This window comes from Anopheles ziemanni, chromosome 3, assembly GCF_943734765.1.
Source record: "Anopheles ziemanni chromosome 3, idAnoZiCoDA_A2_x.2, whole genome shotgun sequence".
Taxonomy (NCBI): domain Eukaryota; kingdom Metazoa; phylum Arthropoda; class Insecta; order Diptera; family Culicidae; genus Anopheles; species Anopheles ziemanni.
This window is the reverse complement of record NC_080706.1, coordinates 5,634,930-5,654,126: the sequence shown is the minus strand read 5'-3', so window position 1 is coordinate 5,654,126 and position 19,197 is coordinate 5,634,930. Positions and strand designations below refer to the sequence as shown.

Sequence of the window (19,197 nt, the reverse complement as noted above, 5' to 3'; positions counted from 1 at the left end):
CTCCAAACAAACGTTCCTGCCTACTGCAGAGTGATTTCTAATGCATTCAAAAAACTAAAACAGCCTCATCCCCGGAGCCAGAGAAAACCTTTTCCTCACCGACGCTCGTCAACTAATGTAAACACATTCACCCGTCGTGTGTGGGTGGGAACCAGCTGGGCGAAAATAAAAGAGAAGGTGCGCGAAATGAAGCAAAAAGAAGAGGAATAATTTGCGAACATCCTTCTCCTTCTGGGCCCGGGCATGCACTCGCTCACGACGTCGGAGGGAGAGGACGTGAGGGTTGTATATGATGTAAAGAAAAACTGGTTGGAGATGCACAAGATGCACCGATGATGTGAATCTATCGCGAAAAAGGTAACCGCACTGAACAAAAGAATAAAATAACAACCCAACAGAAGTGACGGACGGTCGTGGAAAACAACAAAAAAAAAAAGGTGCATACCTTGCACCGGCTGCGATGCAATCTACGGTCTGCAATCCGGGTGCATCGCGAGTGCAACGACAGTCCAAACAACGGGTCGCAAGAATGCGAAGGAACCGAGAGAAAAGCCAACCGGAGGAAAATCATTGCGGACAAAAAATGTGCACACTATCAACCAAACAAAACACAAACGTTAGACTATGCTCACACAACCCGCTGGGACCCCCTTTCCACCGCACCGTTCTCGCAACTGTTGGAGCCGGAGTCTCAGAAGGGAAGTTGTAAATAGTGTTGGGTAAAGCACCAAAATTTAGTGTGCTGTGCGCACACGCACTTTAACCAAGGTGTGTGTACTTCTCGCACAGTGCGCACTTCTCGCACAGTGCGCACTTCTCGCACAGTGCGCACTTCGCGCACAGTGCGCACTTCGCGCATAGTACGTACTTCAAGCAGAGTGCGCACGGTGCGCACTTTAGGCGCACTTTAAGCACTGAGCTATTACAGTTTTTTTTGGAATAAGTAAAACAGTAGAGATGGACCATCATGATGTTGTACAGGGTTGTTGTGAGTAAAGTTCTGCAGCGGCGAGCCTGGTGACGCAGAGAGTGATAGTGAGCAATAGAGAGAAAGAGAAATATAGCCAGTAAAATAATTACGCAGTATTTCATACATAACACTATGCAGCGAACAACCCTGCACAACATCATGTTGGTCCATCTTCTCTACTGTTTTACTTATTCTCAAAAAAACTGTAATAGCTCAGCCTGAGCCAAGTGCGCCTGAAGTGCGAGAAGTGCGCACTGTGCGAGAAGTGCGCGCACTTCAAGCACTGTGCTGTGCGGTGCGCACAGTAAGGTGTGTGGTGCGCACTGTGCGCACAATCGCACTTTACCCAACACTAGTTGTAAAGCTTTGCACCGTACCGAGCACCCGAGGTGAAAGTCTCCGGATTTCGCCATACCGCCATTTCCATTTCTCGGTGCCTTTCGCGCGCCGTAAAGCTTCTCGCCGGGGTGGAGGAGGATGTTGGGTGGAAATGTTGGCCTCCCGCGTGTTCATTTTTCATCATCCAAGGGGAAAACAATCGCGTTGTGATGCATTCGCCGCGGATTAGCCAAACAAACGGCGAGGGCTACTGGGGTTGGTCGGGGTCACACGAGCCAGGGGACAGGGCACGTTGGGCCTTCGCTTAGTTCGTTCGACTGGCGACTAAAGATTATGTCGGTTGTTTTTTTTTATTTATGCTGCTGCGATTTTCTTTTTACTACGATGGCAATAAGTCACCCGGATGACGATCGTCGCCAGTCGGAAGAAGCGGAAGGCTGGGGAAATGATCGAAACGCGGCAGGATGGACACAACTTTTGCTTTCGAAGGGAAACCGGGAAAACCAACCGAAAGCAAATACGATCGTTTCGTAATAGCACCTCACAACTCGGAGAGCATCTGGGGCAGAAGCTGGCGAAGAACACGACAATGACCTTTAGCTGGAATGGTTGCTTCAAACCCTTTAGACTTTTTCCTGACTTGTAGAAATGAAAAATGCAACAAAAATACATTTTAATGAACAACTATATAAATACTCATTTAATCTGGCTTAAGTTCTCTCGATAAACATAACATCGATGTTTCAAAAAGGATGTTAAATTAAGTTAGAACAATAATTTTTTTTGGTTAGAGATGAGGGAAAACATGACCCAAAAGGTGATTAAACCAATTCTATCAAATTTAAACTTTTTAAATTTACCTTGTTTTAAACAGAATGACAATTAATACCAATGATATACAGGCTGGCCCCGGTTTTCGTCACCAAACGGGACTTTGACAGCGACGAAAACCGGGGCTAGCGGACTAAATATCTTACGTTTATAATACCTACTCAAGACTTGACTTACACAAAACAAACGTAGGTTGTGTACATTCTTCTCGTCTGAATTTCCAGTAGTTGATATGAAGGTGTTCTTCAAACTATAACAAAGTTTGTGTGTTTTATCACCAAATCAATGGCAATCAATCGTTTTATACTTCGTTTTACTTTCTTGGTTTCCATGCCGCACAGGTTTACAACAATGCATTCAGTGCTTCGAACGATTTGTCAAACGACGAAAACCGGGGTCGACGAAAACCGGGGCCAGCCTGTAAACATTTTCGAACTGAATAAACATCATGGGTTTGGGTCAGCAAGAAAAATCGTCATTTAGAAAAACATATGCTTGATCCAAGAATGCTTCTGCTGAACCGACAATCAGTTCTAGCCATCACTATCATATTTATATTCACCTCACCTTTGTGCCGCTTGGATATAATGATTTATTGATTAACATTTGTTCCCAGTTTCATGCAAATCGCGTTATACCCTGCCTTTGCGGGATCATAACAAGTATATATTAAATTAAATGCTATCGGAGAAATACACTATTGTCTATTGTGTTTCAAATAATAAAAATAAATTTCTTACAATTCGATCATACGACCGATATTTCATTTGCTAAACTTAAATAGATTTGTTTGAAGAACTTAAAGCATTATTTCAACGACTGTGTAAGTAAGTATTACGATTAACAAATGAGTAAAACATAATAAATTTAGGTTAATCAGTTCCTCGCAGCCTTTGTATTGAATTTCAGACTTTAATCTAGTCGAACTCAGAGAAACAGTTTGCTAAGTTGTCTCCTGTTTATAGCCACGTAATCTAATTCGAATGCATTTATTTATTCCTCCGGGGATCATGAACTACCCGGGACAATTAAATTGATCTCTGTCAGTAGGCCAGGGTCATGGCTTAACTTGATGAATATGCAAACGATACTCCACTCGCCACCCATTTCATGCCGCGTTGCCTCCAATCCAAATCTGCACGGAATGACATCCCTCTTGGGCGAAAAACTGAAAGACCTTCACGCCTTCACAGCCTAGCTCGGTCCATGTGTTCGGTCCATCGTAAAGCGAAAATAACTGTTCAGCAGTCAAATCGTTCACCGAGCGGCAACCACCCTGGCAAATTCATGGTCACGGTCTACCGGACTGCGCGTGCTGCAGAAACGCAAGTACACCCTTTTGGCAGAAAAAAACCCCTCGCTCATAGAGTGTAGGAGAGAGAGAAGAAAGGGCCAAGGATCGAAAAACACGGCCGTCCGAACGAATTAAAAGTAAAAATCCGTTCAATTCCTCCGGAGGTCCGTGTTGGGAGTTGGGCGATGGCGGGCATTACAGGTGTCGACGTGTGTGCCTCACTTCCTTTCCACCCACTTGCAATAAAGGGGTGTGTGTGTGTGTGTGTTGACTGATTTCAGCTTAATTTTCAGCGATTTTCCTTTTCGCTTTCTGACGCCACCCGCATGGGTCGAGGGGAGGGGGGGGGGGGGGAGGAGATGATTTCCACGGCGATAGGGATGGATGTTTGCATGTCCGTTTCGGAGGAATCAGAGCTCGCCGGATCGGATTTGTCAGTCCCTTCCCCGATTTTCCTTCCCTCCCCGCCGTCGTTTCGTTTTCTTCAGCACAACTCCGCTGTTCGGCGATAACCGTGGTTCGCTTCCCCTTTCTCTCCACCACCCCGCGCGTTTCCCCTGGTCCGAAACGGGACGTTCCAATGATCATGGAAGCATGTTTGGAGTGTGTTTTATTTTTTTGCTGCATTTTTCTCCCGTTTTCCTTTTATTTCCCCTCTGCATGTTGCACAAATTAGTGAAGCACTGCAAAACTCGGCCAGCTCGTGTCTCGCGCAGCGTAACATCGTACCCTGCCTGTGCGAGGTATCGCTCACCGGCTGAAGGCGTCCTGAGGCTAATCCTCCCAGGGACCGCTCGCACGCGATCACATCGGCATGTGTGTGTGTGTGCAGTGATGCAGACTGATGTGCAGAAGAGGGCCTTTCACGCTCCAAAAAGTTCTAGCAACGATCTCCGGCAACATACCAAAGCATCGCCGAAGTAAGTCAGCTGATTCGGGCGTTTCTTTCCAGGGCTTGGGTGTTTAGCGTGTGTGTGTGTGTGTGGGGCGTATGTGCGTTATCGGTTGGGTGGAGGCCCTTCGGAAGGCCTCCTGGCTAGCTCGGGCGGAATAAAGTCTGGCCACAGCCCGGAGAGCCCTATCAGTGGTATAAATACCTTCGAGCGGTCCAGATCGAAGGAAGTGCATCTTGTGTCGATCCTGAGTAGGTAGCCTAACAGCAGCAGCAGAAGCAGCAGCAGCAGCAGCTCCAAGTTCCCCCCCCCCATCCCCGGTTTTCCCCCTTCCGTCCGTGAACACCCGATCCGAACGAGCAGGATGGTTTCGCTGAAAGCAGTGTGTGTGGTGGTGTGCGTGCTGGCCGTGGCCGGCCGGGGCTACGCCGCCGAGGACAGCACGGTGCGCGCCCTGCGCAAAGTGTACTCCCTGTGCGAGGACAGCGACGAGCTGGTGAAGTGCATCAAGGTGCAGGCACTCAAGCTGACCGACCGGGCGCTGAAGCTGCCGAGCATCAAGCTGCTGGACGGCATGTCGCTGGTGCGGAAGGCGGACGCCGAGGCCACCGGTACGCGCGCCCTCAACGAGCCGACGCCGAGCGAGCAGGAGCTGAACCAGCTCCCGTCGGCCAAGGTCGACGAGCTGCTGTTCCAGCGCGCCCAGCGCTTCATGGACGGCCACCAGCTGCAGCTGAACGTGCCGCGCATGCTGGTCGCCGGCCAGCAGGAGACCGGCCGCCTGGTCGAGGAGGGCCGCAAGAAGATGAAGAAATACCTCGGACCATTCCTCGCTGCAATGGCTATCAAGGGAGGTATCCTGACCATGGTCTACCACTCGATCGCGATCGTCGCCGGCAAGGCGCTCATCATCGGCAAGATCGCGCTCGTCATCTCGGCCATCATCGGCCTGAAGAAGCTGGTCACGCCGGAGGGCCACGAGAAGACGACCTACGAGATCGTGAAGCACCCGCACGTGCAGCAGAGCCACACCTACTCCTCCAACCACGGCGACTTCGACACGCACGAGAACGGCCAGTTCCACCGCAGCTTCGGCAACTCCGTCGGCGACATGGTGATGCAGGACCGCGCCTACCGCGCCCACGTGCCCAAGAACTAAGCGGCCGCAACAACACCAGCAGCAGCAGCAGCAGCAGCACGTCCGATTCCGGCCATAAGCACCACACACACACACAGAGTCACTGGAGTCACCCTCTCAATTCAACGAACCACGAAGTTTGCGGCGGACGCAACCGCAACCCAACCGAAAAACCGCCAAAAGAAACCGCCAGACCCGAGGAAGCCAGCCCGGCGAGGACCGAACGGACACTCCCGGAGTCAGCATTCCGGGGCTTCCGATCCGACGCGCGTCCTCAAAGCGTCGAGGCTCCTTTTTCCAAGGTCAAGGGGTTAGACTTAAGCTACACTACCTTTCTCGAAACGGCTTCCCACTCCGGTGGGAAAACCCCGTTCGACGTGCGCGAAACAATCTGAAACAACAAACACACACACCAACACCCTCCCCCCCCCGCAAACACACCGAACTCGTGCAGAAAGCTCCGTCATGCGAAAGCTCACCGCTCCAGAACGCCACCTTACGCTTCTTCACCGGAAGCGTGGAAACGGCCACAAACCCCCCCACACACACACACACACACAGACACACGTCAACACACAGGAACATTGACACACGGTGGTGGGTGGCGTGGGGTGAGGTGCAGCTGCCAGTGGGGCCCGCCCGAGGCTGGTGTGTTTTGTATTTAATAATTAATTTAAATTATTTATTTATTGAAATCCTCATCCCGCGCGGTTTCCGCCGGAAGCCTTCCTCCCGTCCTTCCATTTCTAACGCGAGTCAAAACGTTGAAATGTGTAATTAAAAGGGTAAACCTACGAAATCGAGCAAAATAAAGAATTGTCATTCAATGATGATGTCGTCGTGCTATGATTTTATTTATCATTTAAAGCGTGAGAAATCGGGGAGAAACGAGCCTGAATTTGAAATTTAATGCCCACACAACATCGCAATCTAACAATAACATTCGTCACAATTTGACTTCAAGTGAGATATGAATGTGTCATAAACACGTTTTCTCCACCTGCAGACCTCTTAAAAGACTTTGCAAAGTGGTATTTAACTACTAAGCTGCCGCGCTACTGCTAACCCCTTTAAAAATAAGCAGATGGGTAGCCATTTTCACTTTAACGAGTTTATTTGATGGAACCATTTTGCAGAGAAAGCTCACGGCTTCAAACCATGGCGCTCGCTTGAGGGTATTTGTCCAATTGTTTTCTTTCAGCCAAAATTTACATAAAGTACATTTACCTACTTGTGCTTGTGCGGTGAATATTCTACAACATCAATGAGAAAGCCTTCAGCTAAATTAATTCCTTCCGTTAAAGGTGAAGGCCTCATTTTTGAATTTCACTTTGCGTCGAGTCGGTTTGGTTCAACAACACCTCTCTTTGTTGGTTGCTCTTCCGTGAGATTATCATTGCTGCTAAACTTCAAGACGGGGCCCCCGTTCGAGGGTAAGCAAAGAACGCCCCAAAAGTACATGCACACATGCCCGGACAATTGCCCTTTCGCCAGCACTTTCCCTTTCGCCAACGGTCAGCGGGATAAACGAGCTCGTTTGTTCTCGTTCGGGTCCGTCTTGCTCGATCCCACCGAGTGACTCATAAATCTATCCAACGATCGCGGCCGGAAACCTCTAATCGTCCTGTTTGGAAAGGGCTTTGGTTAACCAAACACCGCAAACTCATGGCTTACCAAAAACGGTGCTCTCTGAAGACGAAGGGTTTCTCATTGGATGTTGTCCAAAAGCATGCGACCAACGCCGTATTTCTGCCCTTTTAAATGTGGTAGAAGACAACCGTATTACAACTTCCTCTTGCTATGCTCTGCCTCTCGGTACTGAGAAGACAGATGGAAAACCCTCGGATAATATACACATAATCTTCCACCTCCCCGTACACAACCATCTTTTCCAATGAAACGGGCGACGGATCGTGCGCCGAGACATCGGATCCTTTCCATTTCACTCGTGATCGACCCGCGAGGCTTCATTAACGATTGCTGACGACGACGATCTTGATTGATGCCAACAAACTTTCGATTGGTTTATGAGCGATATTGAAATCACTGGCAAAGGACCTTTGGTTCGCTTTCGTGAAAAGGGAAAGGAAAGAATCTGATTTGGTGATTGTTGAAATTTTACCTCAAGAAAAGGGAACCAAACACACACATAATGACTTGGGAAAATTGTGTAAGAAAAGCGTCGTTAATGTAGTCGAAACCGTGCTTGAATAAACAACCTAATCTCCTTCGAGCGTTTAACGAGACGAAGCAAAAGACAGTTGCTCACTACTCCATTCGAAGCGCTTCCTTTTCGATCCGGTCCCGCGAGGTGCTAACTGTTTCTTTTCCACCTCATTAATCTTAAGCTGCCCCATCCCGAAGCCAGCGATCGTTCATCGTCGACGATACCCGGGCAAAACCGATGTCCCGCACGCGATCATTTGCTTTTCCTGCGTACTGTTTACCTTCATCAGGTTGGACCGATGGATTGGTGTGAACTTGACGCTTATCGGCATCCTCTTGCACTTCTTGCTTCGAAGCGCAGGCCAGCGACGGCTTAATGACTAATCTGGTTAGTCTCTTTGCTTGGGTTGCCGCTACTAAACGATCCAATATTGATGAACACGTTTTGCGCCGGTGTTTAATGTTGATCATGGCGGATTGTGCTGGAATGACAGCAGATAGCCTTCGGCCTTCGGATCATAGCGGATTGTGCTGGAATGACAGCAGATAGCCTTCGGAGTGAAAACGACAACAAATGCCCTCAAACGGCAACGGTGGGCAGGGGTTGTGGCACAGGAAAATTAGATAATTTATCCGCTTCCCAAATACTTACTTATTTACTTGTGTGAACGACATTCGGTATGCAATTGTAAAGAATATCGAGACGCTTGAAATAAAATATGCACTGAGAGCTGATCTGGACCCATAACACTTGAACCCGGGCTTGGTACAAGGCAATGAGCAGCTAGATCATAAAAGTTACAACAAATATTTCATGAATATACCATATACGCTCTATTAAAGAGCATCCTTAGCCAATATATTTACCAGTGCGGATAGTGCGATTATCAACGACCGATCCTCCGCACAAGTAGCTAGTTGTGTTTTCCGTCACTTTATATATTGTGGCATGCCAAGGCCAGGCTCCTTCTTGAGCCTCTGCATCATTGTAAATTAGATAAGCGATGTTCGCTGACGCATCACATAGTGCAAATATTTTTGGCAAATGCACGCACAGCATCAGGACAGCCACTGCGAGTTGCATCCTAGAACCACCACTAAATATTTTACGAAGGGACACCATCGTCGACGACTTTCCACAGTATCAGAAATGAAAGCAAATAAGCATAGCTCAACGGGCGAAACACGACTGCCGTGAGTATAAAATTTAAAAAGTCTCTCTTTAGAATAAAGCATTGAAAATTTCATTCGACGGCTTCTCGGAAAGGTTACAAGAAAACACAAAAAAACATAATAAGAAAGCAATCCTGCAGGGTTTGAACATCACCATATTTGTTAGTCATATTTGTGCGCTGTTAAGTTATGTAGAGTAAGCTTCCCTTATTATCTACGAGGAAAAAGTAGCACTGTATCCGCGAACAAACTTATTCATTATCGATGTTTTATTCACATGCATATGATACAAACAAATTTATTATTTAAAACGTACAAATTTACCCAATCAATGCATTGGAAAATGCTTTTAATTTGTGTGTTTTGTTTTAAATTAAAGCACGAATAGGTTTAAATCGAGTTATGTATGTGATATTTATTATTCTAAACTACTCAGGTAACAACTGGCTGATATTCCAAGTTTGACATCTTCAGCTCATCGGATTACTGGACTCTCATAAATGTCTAATCCACCTTCTTCGGTAGCTATATTTACTAAACCAACACCTCACCCATTAATTGTCGAGGTACGTTTCTACATCAAACTGCGAAACATCGTCCGGTACAGTGCATTTCCGCGTAAGAAAAAGAAAATCCCATCCTAATGGGGTGCCCGGTGAAACGCATCATCAACACATACAGGGTGCGTGTGTAATGGGTTTCGGTAGTGCCATTAAAACCCTAACCCAGCGTTGGCCAACCGTCAGTGGGTCTTGTGTGAATACAACTCGTGATAGCAACCATCGGAAAAGAAACTGGGCCGATGCGAAAGCGAAAGCAGTTTTAAAAAAAATACCACATGTTTTGAAGAAACTGAAGAGAATTCACTTGCGCCAGTTGTCGGACTTTTCCGACTGATCGAATCGGTGATCATTTAACCCTCGGTGTGTCCTTTGCCCGCTTCGGGCGTATGTTAACGATCGGTCGACCCGAAGCCCTTTGAACCGCACCCAATCATATGCTCATTACGAGGTACGATGCATCCCTTGGGGATGCATTTCCCGCCCGTTTCCCGTTTTCCTTCCGCTGCAGAGCGCTTCGGGGCGAGTTGCAATAAAACTTTGTTGATCGCAAATTTGACCTCCATCGAGTGGTCATTAGTGCAACTTTTCCACGATCGCCCATTTCACCTGCGCTCTTGCTTCGCGGGTGCACTCATATGCAGACCACATCTTGGGCGAAAGAAAGCGTGCGGAAAACAGGTGGTTGAACAAAACGAGGCGGCTGAGATCGATTTTTCGCAACGTCAGTGGAGCGCCTCGCGATCGTCGACCAATCTGTCCGGCAAATTGCCATCAACACTGTTGGTCACGGAATGCAGATGAATAGTTATTCAAATAATGCTCGAATAGGCGTAAGGGTGTTCAACGAGCTGAAGCACAAATGATTTCCACATTGTTTGCATTCGAACGATTAACGATCGCGAAGAGTAGTGTTCATTTTGTCGCGCGATCATTAAAACTATTGGTGCAAGGAGGGAATTACAACTTCGCCAGTTTACTAACCATCGGCATGCGATCACTGTTTAAACTATATTTTAAATACCATTGAGAAGACGCAAAAATCACGAAAAATGTCCAAATTTCGTGAAGTAGAGTAGGGTAGTTTAAATAAATAATTTATAGCATTTTTAGATTCAGTTTCTCATTTACAAAATATTCTGCAACCAACCACTTTCATCAGCCAGCAAGCATCTCTATTTCCTCCCCCGATGGACACTCCATATGTTCACCACTTTCCCTCTTTTTCCCAGCTCGAAGTGCTTCATCGTATCAACCTTCGCAATGGCTACATTCTTTCAAACCCACATCCGCCATCCATTTCGACCGTCCACGACCCGACGGGCATCCCGTTTAATGGCATTCCGTGGGAGTCGTAAAGGGTTTCGCCCATTCGGTCCATTTATCTCCCCGAAGGAAGCAATCTTGACACCGCCAGCCCCCGGAAGGCGCAACCATTGCTCCCTTGAATGTCTCCCGGTGGAAAGGAGAGTACGCAAAACCGTCGTAAAGAAAAATGGTTCGAAGCGTTCCATCATCATCCGCAACGAGTGACAGCAAAACACGCTTCGCCTCGTGCAAGGTGTCAAAATGTTCGGAGTGTCGGAGAGTGACCCAACCGAAGGACCACTTTCACATGTGTCCAACGGGTCGAAACACTCCGTTCCGAAGGGTGACGCAGTTCGGAAAATCTTCCGGCCAGAACGAATCGCTGCCGGCTTCGTGCCGCTTCCGTCCTGACGGTGGGTGGACGATTTAAATTTAATTTACTCCATCCAAACGCACCGCCATTTTCCGTTCCCGAGCTTGCGAACGAATCGAGCTCGATCACGATTTCGCTACCGTTCGTTTGCTTTTTGCTTTTCTAACGCTTTTTTCCATCTTTTGTTGGAGAAAGCACATCTTCCCCCTACGGTGCTTGTCTACGCACCTTCGCCACATTTGATGACTTATTAAATTCCCATTTAAAAAGCGCCGAATTGTTTTCGAAACGGACGCTAAAAGTGCCGCTTGGATAATTATGACGCGCTTTTCGGGTGCCTTAATCGAAAATGAACCATATCCCGGTAGGAAAAACAGTAGCATCACCAGACCGGCAGGGAGGGGCTGGAAGAAAGAGAGAAAGCCTTTTCCTGCACCAGAGAAGCATAATTAAATTGAAAACTTTTTGGTCCCTCCCCCCGAACCCCCTTCCCTACCGGGATCAGGTAGCGAAGGAAAACGAAGTTTAAAATACATTGTTTCTATCTACATACGGACTAACCGTAGCCACCGGCTGAAACCGCCGACAGGGACAGGGCTGTAAATCTTGCGCCGGTCAGTAAAACACGCTTTTCCGGACACATGTTTTCCTACACGGTTCCGCGACCACGGTGAACACGCAGTAAAGCTGTTGCTTTTGCTTTTCTGGTTGGATGTTGTTGTTTTGTTACGTTTCCCCCAGAAACATCGAGATTAAAAGTGACGGATGGCAATGAATTCAACCAAAACAAAACATCAAATCAACGAATGCGAACGATGCAATTATCAAACATTGAAAATCATTTTAAATTGAAATAAATAAAATTAGCAAAACAAAAAGTTTCTCAATCTCAGTTATTTTAAATTCTGAAAAACCCTACAATATGATTAAGTTTACCAGAAAACCACATTCCCGTTACCTGATTCCTGAAACGATGCTAGAAGAAAAGCAGATAACGCACGCTTCCCCTTACGAAAGACTTCAACAGCCGCGGTGACAACGAACCTCCCGGCCCGGTTCGTTCCCATTTTTATTTATTTATTTTTTTATTTTTTCGTGTGCCATTTACACCGATTTTTCTCACGCAAATCATAAACTCAAGAAACGGTGCGTGTTACCTACGGTTGGCAAATTAGTGAAAGAAAATAGCTTATTCTACCGGCGGGTGGAAGCGAACCACCGTTAGCTTATGACTCCTTCACATATCGAAGCCAACATACACACACACACACACATGCACCCATTTTGTACATGAGAACTTTCCTCTTCACTGCCATCGGTTTATCTCGTTCAAACAATCATTTCATCTCACTGCTTCAAATTGCAGTGTGCCCTTCCACCGTAAGAAGAGCTACGTTCGGGAATGGGATGAAAGCAACCGAGGAAGCGATGGAAAGACACATATAAAAACAAGGCCAGCGAAATGGTTCCACCCGTAGGGAAAAAGGGCACACGGTGTAGGAAATAGGAAAAACTGCAGTGACATTCAGATGGTCCCAATGCACGCCACAATTCCGTCCTCAAAGACTTAAGGGAAGGTGAGGTTGAAAAAGTCAAACCACATCATCATGCGGTACCCCGGGGTTTGCCCGGTTCAATCTGTGTCGGACCGTAAAATCAAATCCAGAACATGCCTTCCAGGGAAGAGGGGGAAGGGGGTCCTAAACTGCCCTCTCTCTGTTATCTCCCTAAACAACTCATCAGGCACACACGTCGAGGTCGGGTTGCAACTTGCCCGTTCCATCAAACCATTGTGATGCATTCCGGTGCAAGTGCAACGAACTTTCCTCTTCCCCTTCCCCCCCTCCCTCCGGCATCACCGTCGTCATTGTTTCGCGACTTTGACACACTTTTCCACGCGGTCATCTGGTGGCCCGGTGCAAGTGCATGAGCTTCACCACCATCATCCATCTCCATCTATATCGCGCGTTGGCCCCCAAAGCGCTTGTGTGTGTGTCGAGTTCAAAGGTGGCTGAACTGGCTGGCCGCGCCGTGACTTCCGATCGATGGCAGTGAAGAGTTCAAATCGATTATCGGGCCGTCGAACGAATTGGCTGCCTTCTTGCTTCTTGCTGCAGAAGCAACAGTAATTGATGCTTTTATTCGCCACTCGTACGCTCATGTTTTCTTGGACGGTTTGTTACGATCTTTTTTCGTTGTTTGTTGCTTGCCTGCATTGCTTTGGACTCTCTCGTATTTTGCAAATCGAGCAAAGTGCTTCAACGCCACCGCGGACCCCACTGCAGCATCTCACCTCCGAACCGCGCTGGAATGAAGAAATTTCTCTCGCCGCGCACTCACTTTTACATGATTTATCATTGCACTGCGCGGCTGCACGGCGTGTTAACCTCGGCGCGTTGATAAATCGCTGATAAAATGTTTGCGTCACGCGGTTGGGAAGAAAATATGGCGGCGAACAGGGGCATTTGGAACGCTGAGTGACGAGGTTTGACTGCGTTGCAAGATGTTGCAGGAAGAAATGCATCGGATTACAATCGGATACATCAGTGTGTATGTTTTTCGTAACTTGGAAATCAAATACATTTAACTTGTTTATGTGTGGTAAAAACTTCTTCAAGAACAATATTTGCCGCTTACAATAAACGAAAAGATCAAAACTTTCGCTTAGATTCATATTTATTTTTTCATTTTTAAAACATAAATTGATATTCAGATCAGCTTATAGCTTTACTTTTAGTTATTAATTGTCCTCACAAGACCTGTTTCGGGGTTTCCAATAAATTAATCCGCTACACACGATTTGTTTCAAATTGAACCGGTATCATTTGTAGTAAAAAAAACATCGAGGATTTGAAAAATAGGAGATTTATATTCCTCGTATTCAACGCTCATAAATAAATACATGTGTTGTTTCGATGATTAAATCATTTTTATCGTCTGAAACACACCGACAAACTCTTTCCCGCCAAAGCTAAGCGCGCGAGCTTTCACGAGCATCACGAAGGAAGTACGTTTGGATTCCATACTTGATCCGAGGTGAACGAACGAGTGCACACTCTCACCCAAAGCCACCTACATCCGTCTGAGCAGAGAGGAAGGGTCAAGCGTAATGTGATTAGTCGAAACACTCACCCTTCGGAACGGAACCGCGTCCGCCTGTCGATGCTCGATCAATCCGCATATGGTGCCACCCGTTTTCCTCCTCCATACGGGTGACGGCGCCGACGGTTGCTCGACCAAGTGTAAGAATGACAGCGGAATGTGCGGAGCACTTTCACCCGCCAGCATTCCAAGCAGTGGCCGAGCGCATTACATTACGAACGGCCCTTTCGCGAACCACGAACTAACCTCCGTGATCTGTCAACGAACAATGGCTTCGCAGCATGCTAACATTCGCGCCAACAACGGGGTGGTTCGTGAGCATTAATTGTCACCCGACAATAGGAGGGGCAGCAAGAAAGCTTCCTTTATCTCCACTCAATGGTTCAATGGACCAGCGAACATAAGAATATTGGACCGCTTCCTTTGGTGGAATGGAAATGACGCACTTCGAAAACGCCGGCGCTGACCATTGTTGCTTTCATCGTCGGTGGAGCGGAAAGCGCCATCGATGGCAGAAACACGATCGAGCATAATGCAGACATATGCTCCGTCCGCCCACGATCTTCCCAAAGCACCCGAAGCCGTTTCCCTTCATTTCATTGCCACGATTGTCGATTCGATCAGCATCCGCGTGCGCGATGCGTCACGTTTTGAGGATGCAGCGCGAAGGAGAAAGATAGAGCGAGGAGAGAAAGAGAAAACCGACACAAAAGTGAAAACTCGCACCCATTTTCCGTACCACTTTATGGGCCGATGCGATCACCGTTTTTCCTCCAGCGAATTAGCGAAAATGAACGCGCCTCATACGCCACGCCGGCCAAGAGAAAGGACAGTTCCGGTCGGAAGAGGGAGGGGGGTGGAGGGGCGGGCAAACAACCCCAAAAGATCGGCCGTCCGAACTATACCCGGCCAGTTGCGTCAGTGTGTATGTGTGAGTGTTGGGCTTTTCCGTTAATTGCCAACGATCACGGTCAGGCGTTTCGGTTTGTTATCGGCTTAATTTTTATAAGTAAACCCACCATAACGGACGAACCACCCCAAACCCGGGAGACCTGGGTGGGCCCTGATGGCTTTCCACCACACACCTTTGCCCCTCGCCACCAATCCATCTCCCCATCGGAAAGAGACTTATCGCGAAACCAACATCTCTTGTGTGGCGAGACCTTCGCGTACGAAAATTAAGGGAGAAATTTTCCCCGAATTTTCTGCCACCACTCGTTCCACCAGGCTTTTCCGGAATCAAAACAAGACCGGAGACTATTGTAGTTTATTTGCAATTAAAGCCCGCCGTTTTCACCACTGCACCGGGCAGTCGTCCATCTGGGCGTTGTTGCAATCGATTAGAAACTAAATAAATATCAACAGCTTCCAATCAATCGAAAGTGCACCGCGAAGGGAGCGAAAGAGGGAGGAGTGTTTGCGAAGAGTGACATAGAAAAGCTGGCTTTTCCGTGCATCATTTTGGCCAATGGTCAATCCGACAATTTCCAACATTAAATTGTTAATCGACCGTAAGGGGGCCACTTTTTACAGCTAACAAAATGTTTTCTGTCCAGAAGAGGAAAAACATGGCCAAACCTATCAGCGTTAGTTTTCCAATTGGATTCGTGAAGAAAATTGTTGCATCGAAAAACATCCCCATTTGTGCACCAAATGCCACCGGACGAGGATGGACAGGCGAAACATAATAGTTGATGATTTCCTTTTACTTTATTTTGGACACGGCACTCCGTAACGCTTCGTGGGTTTGTGCCAAAATGTCGTTTCCGTTATAATGCTCTTTTTTCACCCAATGTGCTTCGATTATTTTGATTTCTGTCCACTGCTACCGAATGTGAGATGGAGTAGCGGACGGTATGAAGTTGCTCCAGTTTTTATTTAGTTTATTTTTGAACGCGCGACCAGTGATGATTGTCTCAAAATGAAGAGAAAACTGAAAACAACGACTCCACCAGGCGGAAGTTTTAGATTGTTCCGCATTTGTGATCGTAATCAGTAATTAAAATATTTTTGTTGCTGTGAAGCTGACTTTGTTTTGTAATTAAAATCAGAGATCATAACGGTATGTGGAATAAAATGTAAGAAAATGTTAGACGAGATGACGTTCACATACGTTTCTTGACATGACGATCTTTCGCGATCGCAAACCATTTTCACTTTCATCCTTCGAAAACCAAGCAGTTAAACATTCCACGATTAACCATATTTTCCCTCGACGCTGGGTACCTGTTTTTCTCCCTGCCCGCCAGTATTTATGCGCGCACGCTGACACAATCCCACCCGGTTTTTCCACCCCTTTCACCGGCCCGAAAACAGACCCCAAAGCAACGAACGGCAGGTTGCAAGAAGCGGTAGAACGACTGCGCGAAACCGAAATTTATTATTCCGGCTCCAAACCTGCCAGCTTCTCCCGGAGGGACCTGCCAGGGCTCGGAGGGATCCGGATGGAAGCAGACTCTACCACTCTTCTTCTTCATTCTCCCCCTTCCCCCTCCCGAATGTCGACCCTCGGGAAGCACCGAGATTAGGATGGAAAGATTATTGCTCACCAGCGGAGTCGCGGGCACTTAACCATGCAGCGCGATGCGATCGGACGACGCGGGGAGAAAGTAAATCTAATAAAATTGTAATTGTTAATTTTCATGTGACTGTCCTCGGCCGTACTACGCTTTCCGGCGAGACGACGACGTGTGCCGGCTTTTCCTCTCGACCGGCGACCGGGTCTAACAAGCGCTCAAGTGAATGCCACTCATGACGATGCTGCGACCCACACACACACACACACACACACACACACGCATTACCACTGCCAAACAGCCGGATCTGCGTGTCCTTTCCGTATTGCCCACGTGTGTACGGCTTGCCTCAAAGTCGGAATGTCATGATTAAATTTTATGCCCATCGCACCGTGAAGATTATAAATTGCCAACAATATGTCCGTTTCACCCATTCTACGCAAATTTTAAGCTCCGAAAGTAAATTAACATCAATTTGATAGAACCGAAAGCGATCGGAGAAAAGCTACTAACGATTACGAGGAGTTATCTCAAAAGTTAAAAGCTACAATAACTAAGTTGCAAAAACAAAAATCTGGCCCATTAAGGTATTTTAAAATAAAAACAGTTTTTTTTAATATTTCTGCATTAAAAAGCATGTGTTGCAAATTTAATATGTATACAAATTGTTATTATCTTTCATAACGAAAAAAAACATATGTTTTGATATTTGAAGCTTCTTCTCAATGAAATGTCGACCCACATTTAACCAGAAATAATACTATAATTAATGTTTAATTTAGTCGCTTTGTAAGTAGCTCACTATCGCACAGGTTTCAATTAGCTTTACGATAGCTCAACTCCACTATCAATAACGATGGTGTCTTGCGAAGCTCAAGACGTTTCATTCCCACATGTGATTCCCTAACTTTGGCCGTTCATTAACGCAACCTCCCCCCAGCAACAAACAGGTTCATTACTTTGACCTACCGAAAAAGCCGTAACTACACCGCGCCGCGGTAATCTTCTAGCACAAGCCCATAGCGCTTCCCGAGCCGACGCGAACGTCTACCACCGCTTTCTTTATCTAATAAAACGAAAATAAACACCAACCTTAGCCCAGGCTTAGGAGATTGCTTTTTTTCCTCGTCGTCATCATTTTCTTTGCATTCTCCCTTCGGCCGCCAAATGAAGCAAAAGTGGTGCACGGGTCACGAATTTCATTACTTCGGGGTGAAAAGTAGGCGAGCAGTTTCGGTGGTTTGGGTTAGGGCAATAAACAGCAAAAAAAAAAGTCATACTCCAACGACGTGAGCAGAAAAAAGGCATCGACAAGGAAGTCGCCGACATAAGCACACACGCACACAAACCGTCTTAACATAAACGTGTGTACACTTGACATAGGTTTCGAGGGCTTCCAGGGTCACTTTTACCGGTTGATGTTTTTTTTTCTTCTCGTTCGAAAATGAATCGCAACCATTTGAACCGCGCCGTGGAAAGTAAAATATTAATTATTCATCTCCGCCACCAAAGAATTCACCTGTCGGGTGGGTCCTTTAACGTATGTGTGTGTGTGTTTTTTTTAAGCTTTGCCACAAACGAGTCATCCTCGGGACGGAATTTTCACTCAAAACATGCCTCACCCAACCATCGTCGCTTTCCTGCGTCCCGCAGTGTTGCAAAAGCATTCCACAATGAAAAGAAAAGTCATTCCTGATTTCATTTCACTTTTCTTTTCGCCCCCCCTCGAGCACACGACATCACGAAGCTACCTCCCCCTTGTTCGTACGTATGCAAAACCGTGCTGCCACAAACGATCGTATGCGATCACACGTTGCAAAAGCGAGTTTTCGCGTGGTGCCCTTTTCCTGACCCTTTCTCGTTTTCCCCGTCGAGCCGGTGAACACAACCGAATCAAGTTTGGCCAGCTGACCGACCGAAAGGAAAAAAGCTACGAACAAGACATCGTTCCCGGGTCAAGCGCAGTAAACCGGCAACAGGGAAATGAAAAAGAAAATACGCTTCAACCATCAGAACGGACACAAGCGAGGTTTTTTCCCACCCCTCAGGAAGGAAAGCGAAAACGCGGGCCCCTCTCCGCGAGAGAGAAGGAGTTGTCAACCGGGCTCGGGTCGGTCCTACTTCCGCCGGACGCGAAAACGCTAACCGTGAGTGCGCGAAAAGGCGCGAAAAGTACCTCCTCACGCCCGGGGGGATGACTTTTCACGAAAACTCGCGGATGTGTGTGGCTGAGAGTGGGGCAGAAAGAAACTCCGCGCGCGATAGAGAGAGCGCGTGTGGTTGCGAGATGAGGTTCCGGGCTCGACTCTCTCACGCTCACTACGCGGGCTCACTCCGCTAGCGGGAAAAGCACTCCGTATAAATATGACCAAGCCGGCGGAAGACAGCATCAGTGATCTTGCAACCGACGCTCGAGTCTAACGCTCCAAAAACATCCCCGGTTCATCCCCCCCCCAAGTGATAGAGTGAAGGACATTCCCGGTGCCCTCCCGTCAGTGGTTCCTTTTGGCCGCCTCAGTGTTCCTCGGTGTGAA

At 47.3% G+C, this 19,197-nt stretch overlaps 1 protein-coding gene across 1 annotated transcript; it reads left to right on the top strand.

Moving 5' to 3' along the window:
* The first annotated feature begins 4,691 nt into the window (after positions 1 to 4,691).
* LOC131287149 (uncharacterized) lies at positions 4,692 to 5,486 on the top strand. Its single transcript, XM_058316170.1, has one exon. It carries the CDS (start codon positions 4,692 to 4,694, stop codon positions 5,484 to 5,486), a length of 795 nt encoding a protein of 264 aa, XP_058172153.1.
* The last annotated feature ends 13,711 nt before the right edge of the window (positions 5,487 to 19,197 follow it).